We start from the raw sequence: 14,687 nt of genomic DNA, 5'->3' as shown, positions 1-14,687 counted from the left end.
TCCTGTCACTACAGTACCTACTGAAGAGTCCCTCCCCAGCATCCTTATAGGCCCCCTTCAGATACTGGAAGGCTGCTGTGAGGTCCCCATGCAGCCTTCTCTTCTCCAGGCTGAACAGCCCCAACTTTCTCAGCCTGTGTTCATACAGGAGGTGCTCCAGTCCCCTGATCATCCTCGTGGCCCTCCTCTGGACTTGTTCCAAGAGTTCCATGTCCTTTTTATGTTGAGGACACCAGAGCTGTGCACAATACTCCAAGTGAGGTCTCACGAGAGCAGAGTAGAGGGGCAGGATCACCTCCTTCGACCTGCTGGTCACGCTGTCTTGATGCAGCCCAGGATACAGTTGGCTTTTTGGGCTGTGAGTGCACACTGCTGACTAATGTTCATTTTCTCATCGACCAACACCCCCAAGTCATTCTCCACAGGGCCTTTCTGAATCTCTTCTCTGCCCAACCTGTAGCTGTGCCTGGGATTGCTCCGACCCAGGTGTAGGACCTTGCGCTTGGCGTGGTTCAATTTTGTAAGGTTGGCATCAGCCCACCTCACAAGCATGTTGAGGTCCCTCTGGATGGCATTCCTTCCCTCCAGCGTATCAACCGAACCACACAGCTTGGTGTCATCGGCAAACTTGCTGAGGGCGCACTCAATCCCACTGTCCACGTCACCGACAAAGATGTTGAACAAGACTGGTCCCAACTCCGATCCCTTTGGGACACCACTCATTACTAGTTTCCAGCCAGACATCGAGACATTGACCACAACTCTTTGTGTGCAGCCATCCAGCCAGTTCTTTATCCACCAAGTGGTCCACCCAGCAAATTGATGTCTCTCCAATTTAGAGACAAGGATGTCGTGTGGGACAGTGTCAAAGGCTTTGCACAAGTCCAGGTAGATGACGTCAACTGCTCTGCCCCTGTCCATCAGTTCTGTAGCCCCATCATAGAAGGCCACCAAATTGGTCAGGCAGGATTTCCCCTTAGTGAAGCCATGCTGGCTGTCACCAAGCACCTTGTTGTTTTTCATGTGCCTTAGCATGCCTTTCAGGAGAATCTGCTCCAAGATTTTGCCAGGCACAGAGGTGAGACTGACTGGTCTGTAGTTCCCCACGTCATCCATTTTCCCCTTCTTGAAAATGGGGGTTATATTTCCCTTTTTCCTGTCGTCGGGAACTTCACCTGACTGCCATGGTTTTTCAAATATGATGGACAGTGGCTGAACAACTTCATTCGCCAGCTCCTTCAGGACCTGTGGATGGATTTCATCAGGTCCCATGGACTTGTGTGTGTTTATTTTTTTTAAGATGGTCTCGAACCAGATCCTCTCCTACAGTGGGCCTAGTGTCTTCATTCTCACAGTCCCTGCATCTGCCTTCCAAGACTTGGGTGGTGTGGTCAGAGACTTTGCCAGTGAAGACTGAAGCAAAGGAGTCATTAAGAACCTCAGCTTTCTCCAAATCCAGGGTAGCCAGTTCTCCCAATAGCTTCCGGAGGGGGCCTACATTTTCCCTAGTTTGACTTTTATTCACTACTTACCTATAGAATCCCTTCCTGTTATCCTTAACATCCCTAGCCAAGTTTAATTCTACCTGGGCCTTAGCTTTCCTCACCTGGTCCCTAGCTTCCCGGACAACATCATTTTGTATGTATTTTTCCCAGGCCGCCTGTCCTTGCTTCCACCTTTTATAAGCCTCTTTTTTCCTTTGAATTTTCCTGAGCAGCTCCTTATCCATCCAAGGAGGTCTCCTGGCCCTCCTGCTACACTTCCTTCTAGTTGGGATGCAACACTCCTGAGCTTGTAGCAGGTGATCCTTGAATGTCAACCAACAGTCTTGGGCCCCCCTGCCCTCTAGGGCTATATCCCATGGAACCTTACTAAGCAGGTTCCTGAAGAGGCTGAAGTCTGCTCTCTTGAAGTCCAGGGCAGTGAGCTTGCTGCACGCTCTTCTCACTGTCCTGAGGATCTCTAATTCGACCATCTCATGATCGCTGCATCCAAAGCTGCCCTGGAGTGTCACATTTCCATCCAGCCCTTCCCTTTTGGTGAGCATGAGGTCAAGCATGGCACCTCTCCTTGTCAGCTTCTCTATTACTTGCAGAAGGAAGTTTTCTTCCACACAGCCGAGGAACCTCCTGGATTTCTTGTGCTGGGCCATGCTGTCGCTCCAACAGATGTCAGGGTGGTTGAAGTCTCCCATGAGAACAAGGGCCTGTGAGCATGAGGCTGTTCCTATCTGCCTATAGAGTGGTTCATCCACAGAGTCCTCTTGATCAGGCAGTCTGTAACAGATCCCCACAGTAATGTCTTCCATCGCTGTTCTCCCTTTAACCCTGACCCACAAACTCTCTGCTGACTGCTCACCCATCCCCAGACAGAGTTCCATACTCTCCAGCCTATCCCTGACATAAATAGCAACTCCCCCTCCCCGCCTGCCGGGCCTGTCTTTTCTCAAGAGCCTGTAACCTTCCAACACTCCAGTCATAGGAGCCATCCCACCATGTTTCTGTGATGCCTATTATATCATACCCTCGGAGACGTGCACACATCTCTGATTCCTCTTGTTTGTTCCCCATGCTATGGGCATTTGTATAGAGGCATCTGAGCCGAGCTCCAAATGAAGCTGGGTCATTGGCTGGAGCGGCTGGAATATCTCTGCATCGCTCCGAGCATTTATTGTAGGTGCTGGCATCTGACTGGGTGTGTTGGGATGGAATGATGCCTCCTCCCCCAACACATCTAGTTTAAAGCAACCTTGACCAGTCTGGCAAGAAGAAACATTCCTAGTTCTTTAACTGGTGTTTAAATGTGAAAGAAAATGGAAGGTGAGAAAGCCATGTAGTAGAGAGAGGGTAGATTTTATTAGTATTTTGATAGAACCATGATCTTGATTAGGTTGGGGCAATTTAAACCATAATTCTTTTATGTATGACATAACAATTACATAGCAATGACAATGATTATTTTTTAAAACAGGGTTTCTTTTTAATTTCCTTAGAGCTGTGCTGGCATGATGTATTCATAGATGGATAAACACAAAAAGAGTAGCAGTCTTTATCTCATTCTGCATTAACAGCTACACTGTGGGGAATGAAGAGGGTAAAACCTGAATAATATGCCTCCAATGTAAAAATGGGAACTGATTTGTTGTTTAATTATGTTAGAAATACTTTATTCATTTTGTAATGATAAACTGGTGTGGTCACTTTCGCTTCACCTGCAGGACTCATCAAGTAGTGAGGATTCTGCAGATGATTCAACCAGTGAAACCAAGAAGAGAAAACATAAAGAGTAAGATATTTTTACAAGTAATTTTTTCTTTTTCGTCATAGTGGCATATGATCATAATTCATTCTTCATTTTTCCACAATTGAAATGCTTAAGTTCCCTTTCTAATTCTTCTTGATCTTGCATTTCCAATTTTGATAAATCCTTTGGAATATTTAAAATAATCTCTAAAAGGTACATCTGTATGGTATTTTTGAGCAAACAAGTGCAGTGTTGTTCAGAAACATTCATCAATGCTGGTATTTTAAAAATACTGTTGCAGTTTGGTTTTGAGCTGAAGGCCTTCTCTAAAAATTCTTGTAGAAATGTGAAACTGCTTAAATAGGTTGTCTCACAACAAATTTAAGTTAGAATCTTAGTTAATGCGGAATTCTTTTTGCCTTTTTTTTAGGTGGTTGGTTTTCTTATTTTTTCCTCAAACATGTTTAAAAGTTACTGTAGTTCTGATAGTAATTAACTTCATTGACTAACAAAGAATTTTAACTAAAAATAAGCTCATTCTAAATGGTAGATCAAAAAGGATGTGAAAAGGATTATATATTGTTGTTGCGGCAGTGAGAGGCAGTGAGCTGTGTTTTTTATGCATGATGTGTAGAAATTTAAGTGCTCTATCATTCCTCTTCTCCTGGTTCATGAATCCCCTCATTATTGAGGATTGCCAGTATATAGAAATGGTAGTACTGATAAAGATGTATCTTTCCAGTGAAACTTGTTAAGTGTTTTGGTTTCTTAATATCATGTTAAGTCATTTCTTCATGCTGAAATTTATTTAGAGGTCCAGATTTTTTTTTTGTTTCAGATTTTAAATCTACCTCTTGGTAATAGAAAACTTAGCCCAACTCTCTTTGAAGCCATTGGGCATTTTTACTTATCCGACAATTTTCTGTCTTATCAGCTGAAATAACTGTTAAAAGATTTTTATTTCTGTGAAGAATGTTGAAATTACAGCAGATACCCTACGGATGAATCCCTGATGTAAAAAAAAAGTTACTTTTTTGTCTTTCAATATGTGCAGTGAAGACTGGCAAATGTCAGGGTCAGGGTCAGTATCAGGAACTGGTTCCGATTCTGAATCAGAGGAAGATAGGGAGAAAAGCAGTTGTGAAGAGAGTGAATCTGACTATGAGCCAAAAAACAAGGTCAAAAGCCGGAAACCTCCAAGCAGGTAAGGAGTCATTCATTTGGATACTTCGGTACTATTTCTAATAAGCAGTTGAATTATATACTGCTGCTGTGTATTTGAATAAAGACATTAATGCTTATTAAAAAAGAGTGTTTTTAAAAGCATTGTTAACATACTGCTTTCTAGGGAATTCATTTTCTTATCTGCTGTACCTGAAAGTGGAGTAACTTAGCATTCATTAACTATGTATTCAGAGAGCAATACAGAAGATTTATAGTTGTCCCTTTTGTGTCATTATCTTTCAGAATTAAGCCAAAAAATGGGAAGAAGAGTGCAGGACTAAAAAAGAGGCAACTTGATTCATCGGAGGATGAGGAGGAGGAAGAGGAGGAGGATGATGATGATTATGATAAGAGAGGATCTCGTCGCCAGGCAACAGTCAACATAAGTTACAAAGAAGCTGAAGAAACCAAGACAGATTCTGATGATTTACTGGAAGTTTGTGGAGAAGATGTTCCACAAACTGAAGAAGATGAATTTGAAACTATAGAAAAATTCATGGATAGTCGCCTTGGACGAAAAGGAGGTATTTTTCTTACTTTTTTTTTTGTTGTTGTTGTTTGGGGTTTTTTGTTTGGTTGGTTGGGTTTTTGGGGGTTTTTTGGGGGGGTTTTGTTTGTTGGTATCCTTAAGATCCTGGAGTACACTGTGGTACAACTTCAGCAGATGTTCTCAGCTGTAGGTCATCTGTGAAATTCACAAACAGCTATAATTTTTAAGTTACCAAAAAGTCATCTTGTTTTGTCTCATATTCATAGGGATGTTCCTTTTTAAAGTTCCTGTTAAGTGTTGCAAAGAAAAATGTAGAATTTTGTACCTAAGTAGAAAACAAAAATTAAGTGGGATATAGCTCCATATAGCATAAATGCATACCATACTGTTATGCCACTGTTTTTACAGTTTAGTGATACTTGATAAGTATAAATTATATATAGTGGACTGGAGAAAGTCAAAGAGCTGACTAATAACCTGAATCTTGAAAGATGGTGTTGGCAAGGCTAAACCACTGAGGTTATGATTTCAGTTATTGCTGTACAAATTGTCTTAATACAGTGCAATGTGTGGAATGCCTACAAAATGCATCTAAAATTCCAGAGGCACACTTACATATGAACTCTTGAAAGTATTTTGTGAATATTGGTAAGCTTTCGTGTTTCCAGTAGTAATGGGATGCAGTTTCTAGCAGCTCTGTAAGTGTTCTGAATCTGCAAATTAGGATTCTAGTTATAAAACCAAATAAAAAAAAAACTCAGCACCCAAACCCTGGGGCCCTTGCACTTCAGAGCTGCCTTTCTCCATTAGTTATACTCCATCTCTAAAGTTTCTGACCTGTCTCAGAACTTGCACTCTTCTTCCTCTCAGTTTTCTTCTCCTATCCTGTCGTGAATTGTAGTGTATCCTGCTCCAGCGCATAATGTTATTACTGTGGTAAGAGGCTTTGGAACTCAGCTTCTTAGATTCTTCCTGGTCCGATGATGTTGCTGCTTGTGCTATCTTTTGTTGTTGCCACTCTCTGTGGCTTTATTTGGCCCTGCGCCTTGCTGGGCTGATTTCCTTACCTGTCTGTCCTCACAGAAATAAGCCTGTTTGCTGCTGCTGGTAATCTTCAGCTGTGATATAGCCTGTACTTAATTACAAATTTTCCCAGGTAAGATAACAAAGGCAGACAAAGTAGACAAGTTTAGAAAGAAACAAGTTTATAGTATCCCCTAGTAGTAGGTTATTGGTGTCTCAAGACTGACCAAGTATGATGTCAGATATCTTTTGTGTGCTCAGAGATGAGCCTAATACAACAGAAGATGACAAGCAGCATTAGTAGAGTGTTCCCTGGTGATCACTGTAAAGGCTGAGAATGCAAAGAAAATTCTGATGAGTAAAGCAAAGATACTATAGGTTAAGTGCAGAAATTTTGTTTGCTCTTTTGATTCTCTTTTGAGTACTTGTCCATCTGTTTACGTATCTGCCTCATAATTGTTCAGATAAGGGTAATGACATGAGAACTGTAGACACTAGTCAACTATATGCTCATCTAAAAGTATCACTAACTGCTTTCTACACTAGATTTCTTACTCGTTAAGTTATCACAATGCACACTTAATTAAGTCTTACAATGTTTCTTTCTTAGCCACAGGTGCTGCAACCACCATCTATGCAGTTGAGGCAGATGGTGACCCAAATGCTGGGTTTGAAAAGTCAAAAGAGCCGGCAGAAATACAGTATCTTATTAAATGGAAAGGTTGGTCACACATCCATAACACTTGGGAAACTGAGGAAACACTGAAGCAACAAAATGTTAAAGGAATGAAAAAACTGGACAACTATAAAAAAAAGGATCAGGAAACAAAACGATGGTGAATATTTTTATATAGGCTTCCTCAATACTTCTTTTGTAACAATGTAGATGTTTTATTGTGTTTCTGAGACCTGTTCCCTCTTTTTGAATGAATAATTCCAAGTGTCTGTGCAGTAGAAAGACAAAATCTTAAAAAGTTGAAGCCTTCGTAACATGTTACTGTAAGATAATTCCCTGAACCTGATTTTAGTGTATATATGTTATAAATGCAGTTTCAACAAGGTGGGTAGTGTTTAAAAACAATAAATGGTACCTTTTACTAATTCTGTCATTATACTTTGATCAGAGTTCTTCAGGAACTTGGTACATTAACTGTTTCAGATTACTTTGAAGAATTGGGTTTTTTGGTTCAAACCTGAGGTTCAAGCCTAAGAACAAAAATCTGAAGAAATCCATACATTTTAATGTTGCCTTTTTGGTGTTGAGTTTTATTAATATATTTAATCAGAAAATACTGGTGGGATTTTTAGAAACTTAATCAAAAGATGGATTCATGCAGAGGTGAGCCACAGTGAACATTAAAATTATGTAAAATACTCTGTAATTCTCCATTAAAATGGAGAATTCTCCATTAAAATGGAGAATTAAAATTTTAGTGGAGAGTACTCTGTACTCTACTGATTGTTGAGAATAGGTATTCTGAATTAGCTGTGCGATTGGTAACACCTGTAGCTGTAGTAGTTGTGTCTCTCAGTAAGCATACTCAGTTGTTAATAATGACCTAGGTCAGATGCAACAGTTTTGTAGTTGGAATTTCTAAGTTGTCCCTTCAAAGAATCTTTATAAGCAACATTCATACGATGCTTATATTCAGAGCTTTAGAGCTGCCAAATTTTCTTAGTTTTAGAACTATACAGTATAATAAGCTTTGCAAATTAATTCCCATTACAGGCTGAAAAATGCTTCTCCAGAAGATGTGGAATATTACAACTGCCAGCAAGAGCTTACAGATGACCTACATAAACAATATCAAATAGTAGAAAGAATAATTGGTATGTTACAAACTTGTGAACAGAAAACAGTGTTGAGAATATTCTGTATGTTCACTGCTTATATGTTGGACATGTAATTAAGAAATTTGGTATATGAGTATTGCTCACTTTTTAATCCGAAACAAAACTTCAGGTAGAGAGAAAGGTTGTCATACTGTCTGTACTATGAAGCTAGCTTATGTTGTCTTGTTACCTAAAATGAGTGTTTTCATGAGATAAAGAAGTAAAATGCTGATCAGGTTGCTCTGGTGCATTTCTGCAGCTCATTCAAATCAGAAATCAGCAGCTGGTTATCCAGACTACTATTGTAAATGGCAGGGTTTGCCCTATTCAGAATGTAGCTGGGAAGATGGCGCTCTCATTGCCAAAAAGTTTCAGGCACGCATTGATGAGTACTTTAGCAGAAATCAATCCAAGACGACTCCCTTTAAGGATTGTAAGGTATGTAATTTGCAGTGGTTTTATAATCATTTGTACTGGGCCTTGCTGGGATGGAGTCAATTATCTTCATAGTAGCTTGTATGACCTATGTTTTAGATTTGTGACCTAAACAGTGTTGATAACACAACCAGTGTTTTGGCTGTTGCTGAAGAGAGCTTGCACAGTGTCAAGGCCTTCTCTGTTCCTTTCTGTGTCCTCCCTGCTGTGAGTAGTAGGCAAGGTACTGGGAGGGAACACAGACAGTACAGCTGACCTAACTGGCCAAAATGATATTCCATGCTATTTAATGTGATGATAAAACTGGGTGGGCTGAGCAGGGGTTCAAAGGTGACTGATTTTTGGAGACTTGTTGATCATCAGGCTGCTGGTGCGTTAATGCATGCCTCCCATTCTGTCACTTGCGGATTTCTTTTTCGGTTGTGGGTTTTTGTTTCTGTCAGTTGGGTGTTTTTTTCCCCTTCATCCACTAAACTCTTTATTTTGATCCACAAGTTTTTTTTAGTTTTGCCCTTTCAGTTGTCTCACCGGTTCCACTAGGGTGGAGAGTGAGTAAGCAGCTGGGTCGTGGCTTAGCTGCCCGCCAGGTTCAAACCACCACACCAATTGTGATTAGCAAATACGTGAAAACTTTCTATGAATCCAGAGATAAGATACATATTATGAAATATTTTTGAAGGTTTTTCAGAATAGCAATAATATATACTAATGTATATGGAAGATATCACTAAGAGTAGTTTTTTGTAGATACAAGTCCACTGCATTTTTACTGGCATTCGAAGATGGGCTTGTGTAGTATTGTAGTTTGTTCTAAAAATAAATTTTGAGTGAGTTAATGTGATTCCCATTGTGAAATTTAGATTAGCAATCAAACTAATTTCAACTTGCAGATTGTGTTTTTAGACTGCCTAGTTTTTATCGATGGATGAAGACTAAACTTGGTGACCCAGTAGATCTCTACTACTATTTTTTTCCTGTAGGAAGATATTCTGGCAACTTTAGTCAATAGTAGGACTGATGATCAGTTTGCTTTTGACAGGTTCTAAAACAGAGGCCACGGTTTGTTGCACTGAAGAAGCAGCCATCGTACATTGGGGGACATGAAAGTTTGGAGTTAAGAGATTATCAGTTAAATGGATTGAATTGGCTTGCTCACTCATGGTGCAAGTAAGTGTAGTCTGAAATGAGTTTTTCTGTTTGTAAATTGTAAGCTTTTGTGAAACTTAAATTGATTTTCTGTTTTGGGTTTTTTTGGTTATTTCTTGGAAGGTGAAGGGTTTCATATAATAAGCTCAAACCAACCTAAAACAGTAATACCAGAAAACCCAAAGCAACTGTTCTGACATGTCAACATTAGCATTTTTAAAATTAGACTCAAAAATTTTGTTTGCAAAATTTTTATTAATTTTTTAAATTTGATTAAAATATTAAGGGAGGGTGAAAATTGGTTGTGTGGGAAAAGAGTGGAAATAAATGTCAAGATGTATAGTTGGAAAATCTTAAACTTGTATGAGTGGGGTTTATGCTCAAAAGGTAATAGTTTCTTCTTGTCCAGTTCCTTCCCTTCTCTATACTACTTCCCTCCTACTCCCAATTTTTATGTATGTATACATATATATTATATATATTTTTTTTTTTTTAGAGGGAATAGCTGTATTCTTGCGGATGAAATGGGTCTGGGTAAAACAATACAAACAATTTCTTTTCTGAACTACCTGTTTCATGAGCATCAATTGTATGGGCCTTTCCTGCTGGTTGTGCCACTTTCTACCTTGACATCTTGGCAAAGAGAGATTCAAACTTGGGCTCCTCAGATGAATGCTGTAGTTTACCTGGGAGATGTAACTAGCAGAAATATGGTGAGTATTTCTCTTTGTCAGTGGAAAGGCTGGTAGATAAACAAGACTCACTTCATATTCCTACTTGGGTGACATGGTTTAGTGGGAGATGTCCCTGCCCGTGGTAGGGGGGTTGGAACTAGATGATCTTAAAGTCCTTTCCAACCCTAACTATTCTATGATTCTGTCGTGTGCTAATCTCAGTATTTTGGTTAGGACTGAGCCAATACTTACTGAAACAATGTGTGTTTAAGATGCAAATTGAAAACTTAGATTTTGATCTGATATAAATGTGTGTGAAAGATTTCCTTGCTTCTTAATGGTGAACAGGACTAAAAATTTCAGTCTTGCATTTGAAAACAAATTATTTTCTGCCACATGATTATTTACGTGGCTGTAGTAAAAATAAATATGTAAGCAAGCCAGTCATGATCTTAATTTATTTTCTTGAAATGTAGTTGGTTTGTTTTCTTTAATGTGTTTTCTGAATGTTACTAATCTTATCCATTAAAGTAAAAAATGTTTTGTAGAAATTCTTTGCTGTTTATTCTGAAGTTTAAACAAAATATTTTTGGAGTACATAGGTTGGAAGTTCAGGTTTGCATATGTTAATATGTTTTGCTTCTTTTTTGTGATCATTATTGTGTGGCATTAAACACTTAGATTGCTGCGGTACTTAAATTCATCCTAGTCAACAGACCTTTTTTCTCTAGCTTATAGTTCACTTTAGGTTTTTTTTGTGTGTGTGTAGATAAGAACCCATGAATGGATGCATCCACAGACCAAACGATTAAAATTTAACATACTTCTCACAACGTACGAAATCTTGCTTAAGGATAAGGTAATCACATTTCTTCAGAGATACAAAAATAATTCCTCCATTGTAGAACTTTCTTTAGACTTACATGTATTTGGGTTGTGGGCCATTGCTTTTATGGACACTGATAGCATTTGCTTTTTGAACTATGACAGTGCATGGTTGGAGTTCTGGGATTTTTTTTTGTGCATGGTTTGTTGGTGGGGGTGGGTCTTAAGCACTTTCTGTATCTGTGGTGAGGCTTTCTGTCTTTTTCCATTCTGTTAAGTTGGTAGCACTTCTTTTTCTTTAGTTTGCTTGGGATTTGCATTCTGTAATAATCTGCAGTCTTCAGTAGCTCTACTTTGCAGACTGCCATCAAGGAGCTGAAAAAGAGCCTAACCCCAGACATGATTCAGAGCTCTGAAATTCTATGTAGTTTTTCCTTTGTTATTGTGCATGCAATAGTATGTATACCTGTATTAATACTGTCTCCATAGTGGTTGCACACAGAGTTACTGTTAGTCCTTCTAACAATATATGGAGATTTTTATAGGTCATCAAGAAGCAGAACATTTTTACTTCATATGTTTGTACGTGCTGGGAAGAAGACGTCAATAGTGATTTTTTTTTTTCTGTCATGTAAAAATTAGCGTGGGTCAGGCTTTTGGCCATTTTCTTCCTTTTAAACTTTTAATTATGCAATGTGTGTTTGTATAACATGTCCCCCCTCATCCATTTTTTTAAAGTCATTCCTTGGTGGTCTGAATTGGGCATTCATAGGAGTTGACGAAGCTCATCGTTTAAAAAATGACGACTCTCTTCTGTACAAGACTTTGATAGACTTTAAGTCTAACCATCGTCTTCTTATTACTGGAACCCCTTTGCAAAACTCCCTGAAGGAGCTTTGGTCTTTGTTGCACTTCATCATGCCAGAAAAGTAAGAGAATTTTACATGATTTTTTTTTAACATTTTTTGGTCAAGGTTGTTACTGTGAAATAGTGTAGTGATTTGAGAATTGGTAGAGAATCATACTGAAAGACAATTTAGATGTTTTATATCAAAGTAGACACATATATGTTTTCATGAAATAACACTGGTAACAGTTGTCACCTTTTTTCATTTTAACAAGCCACAGACATCAGTGTATCACAATGATCAATGCATGGGTGAAGACCTGAAAAAAGGCTTCATCTTAGCCTAAGAGGAAAACAATATGGGGAAATTTACTCTGAGAAAATAGAATGGAATCTTTTCTGTGTTAGTACTATTAATGAAAACAAACTCATATGAAGATTTGCAATACCTTGTAGTTCAGTTACATAGCTGGGTTTCCCATATGGTTTGCATACAGTAAGCTTACTGTGTTGACCTTATTTTGTACTCACTTCTGTTTATATCTCAGATAAATTTTAGCTCATGTGTGAAAGTACATGTTCCTGTCAGGCATACTGTAAATGCCAGGATCATAGCTCTGTTTAGTTGGAGCTATGGATTGTGCCGACTGCTTCAGAACCTTACAAGCAGAGCCACTATGGTCTAGTACCCATTCTTCATTTGATGGTGAAGTCTGTTTTCCTAGTCTGTAGCATAGAGGATAGGTACGCATCAGATAGACAACAGAAGCTGTGAAGCATACATTAAGTAGTCTGTTGTTCTCTTGCACACCCTCCAGCTATGCAGCTGGGGGTTTTTTTATGCTTCTCTTGATAAATGTATAATAATGGAATTTCTGCAACCATCTAGGGAAGTATCCTTGCAGAAGAACAGATATGTTGCATTTCCACTGGGGAAGTTAAAATTTAATTCTGTAAATGTTTGGTTTGGTTTTTTTTAATTCCTTTCTCTATTTATAGGCAAAGTATTTGGAATTTCTTGTCAGATGAAAATTCAGAATTTGGCTAAATAAAACAGAAGGGAAGAAATCCGTATGTGTGTGCGCACTCTTATGTTGTGTTTAACACATTCTGTGTTTGTGTCTTCTTACTTCTGAATTTTGCTCCTTAAGGTCATTCACAGCATGTCAATATTTTGTGTTCATTCTTTGTTTTGTTGAAGGTTTTCCTCCTGGGAAGATTTTGAAGAGGAGCATGGCAAAGGGAGAGAATATGGTTATGCAAGTCTTCATAAAGAACTTGAACCATTTCTGCTGAGAAGAGTTAAAAAAGATGTAGAAAAGTCTTTACCTGCTAAAGTTGAGCAAATTCTGAGGATGGAAATGAGTGCATTGCAGAAGCAATATTACAAGTAACAACACTTTTTAAGTTGAGCTCTTTCAGTGATACATCTACAAGCAATTTACTGAAATATAATAGTTTTTATAATGCAGTTTGAACTTCAGGCTTCTAGGGCTTCACAGCAGTAAAATTCTTGAAGCAAGAGCTCAAGAATTACACTGGTCTAATGTCATGTAGCTTTTGTTTGGCATGGTTATACATTTTGGGGTGGATATGCTTTTATTCTTTGGCTCGATTATGAGAGCTTTCATCTGTTTTGCTTTCACATATGATTAGAAATTACTTACATTGTACATCTTATACGATAGGTGGATTTTAACGAGGAATTATAAAGCCCTCAGTAAAGGTTCAAAAGGCAGTACCTCAGGCTTTTTGAACATCATGATGGAACTCAAGAAGTGTTGTAACCATTGCTACCTCATTAAACCACCAGATGATACTGAATTTTATAATAAACAGGAGGCTTTACAGGTAATGACACTTCAATATTATATATATATAAAAGTTTTCTTTTACATCTGTAATATTTACACAGTTTTGTGGTGCTCTGGAAGTTTATTCTAAGTGAAGTATATTAAGAAATGACAGGTTCTCTGAAAAACATGCATCCTGTATTTTACAGGTAAGTGAATTGATTCTTGTTTCTTAATTAGAAATGAGTAATTGACACATCATTGACTAAGTATTCCCAATTCTAATTACAATCAAAGTAAAAAGGAAATAGTTTGAAACAGGGTGTGTGTTTTCATGCAAAATAAACCTACCTAAATAAAATAAAACAGCTAAGAGGGTAAATATAATGTGAGTAGAAATGCACACGACTAGCAGTGCTATACCAGCAACCTGTGTGATAGCAGGAAGTGATCTACAGAATACTTGGAAGCTGTTTTTTGTAGTCACATGCTCTTTTCTGTATGCCTGCAAACAGCCAAATTGAAAGGAAATGATAGTAATGAGCATCAAAAACTCCATCTGTTTTTGCTACTTCCTGTAACAGGTAAAACTATTGTTGTAGCAGATAAAACCAGTTACCATCACTACCAGAGATGGTATGCTGTTTCTTCTGGTTTTTTAAGGTTAATACTTCTACCGAATCTGTTGAGCACAGCAACAGATAAGAAGACTGTTGTTATTGATGCAGTTTATACCAACATAAATATTTCTAAAGACTTTTTTTCCTGTAATTTTTCAAGTTCATAAATACTTTTCTAAAGCTACTAGTTTGTGCAGTGACAAATATTCTTCTCCTTTTTGGCATGAAGAATAAAAGCACCTAGCTAAATTGAGCATTCCCCAAACTTCTGTCCCAAGCGTCTTCACATAACATTTTTAATATTAAGTTTCATGTTTGCTTGAGTTTCTGTTCTGAGAAGACTTAACAAGCTTTAGATGGGTTACAGTGTTAGGCACCACAAATAAGATTCTTCTCACTTTATCTTGTGATAAAGAGAAACTTGATTGATAGGCTTTGTTTAAAATACTTAGAGAAATAAGCAGCAGTACCTCTTCCTTTTCAAAAGATGTAAGGTGAAGAGAAAGTAGTACTAAGGTAAGGGGGTTTTTTTCA

General features: G+C 38.2%; 1 protein-coding gene across 8 annotated transcripts in view; it reads left to right on the top strand.

Annotated features, from left to right (window-relative positions):
• Positions 1-14,687, top strand: part of CHD1 (chromodomain helicase DNA binding protein 1) — a 66,423-nt gene that overhangs the window by 25,812 nt on the left and 25,924 nt on the right. For 7 of the 8 annotated variants that reach the window (XM_080638474.1, XM_080638475.1, XM_080638473.1 and 4 more), the window contains 12 exons: positions 3,218-3,285; positions 4,298-4,447; positions 4,711-4,991; positions 6,591-6,816; positions 7,710-7,810; positions 8,073-8,251; positions 9,288-9,415; positions 9,891-10,107; positions 10,838-10,927; positions 11,632-11,822; positions 12,942-13,130; positions 13,429-13,591. In XM_080638474.1, coding sequence (XP_080494600.1) covers positions 3,218-3,285; positions 4,298-4,447; positions 4,711-4,991; positions 6,591-6,816; positions 7,710-7,810; positions 8,073-8,251; positions 9,288-9,415; positions 9,891-10,107; positions 10,838-10,927; positions 11,632-11,822; positions 12,942-13,130; positions 13,429-13,591 — 1,983 coding nt within the window. The remainder of the gene's footprint in view (positions 1-3,217; positions 3,286-4,297; positions 4,448-4,710; positions 4,992-6,590; positions 6,817-7,709; positions 7,811-8,072; positions 8,252-9,287; positions 9,416-9,890; positions 10,108-10,837; positions 10,928-11,631; positions 11,823-12,941; positions 13,131-13,428; positions 13,592-14,687) is intronic. The other variant, XM_080638477.1, reaches the window with a different exon arrangement.

The sequence above is a fragment of the Psittacula echo genome (assembly GCF_963264785.1).
Source record: "Psittacula echo genome assembly, chromosome: Z".
In the NCBI taxonomy this organism is placed as follows: domain Eukaryota; kingdom Metazoa; phylum Chordata; class Aves; order Psittaciformes; family Psittacidae; genus Psittacula; species Psittacula echo.
Note: the sequence above shows the minus strand (reverse complement) of the source record. Positions and strands in the feature narration are given on the sequence as shown.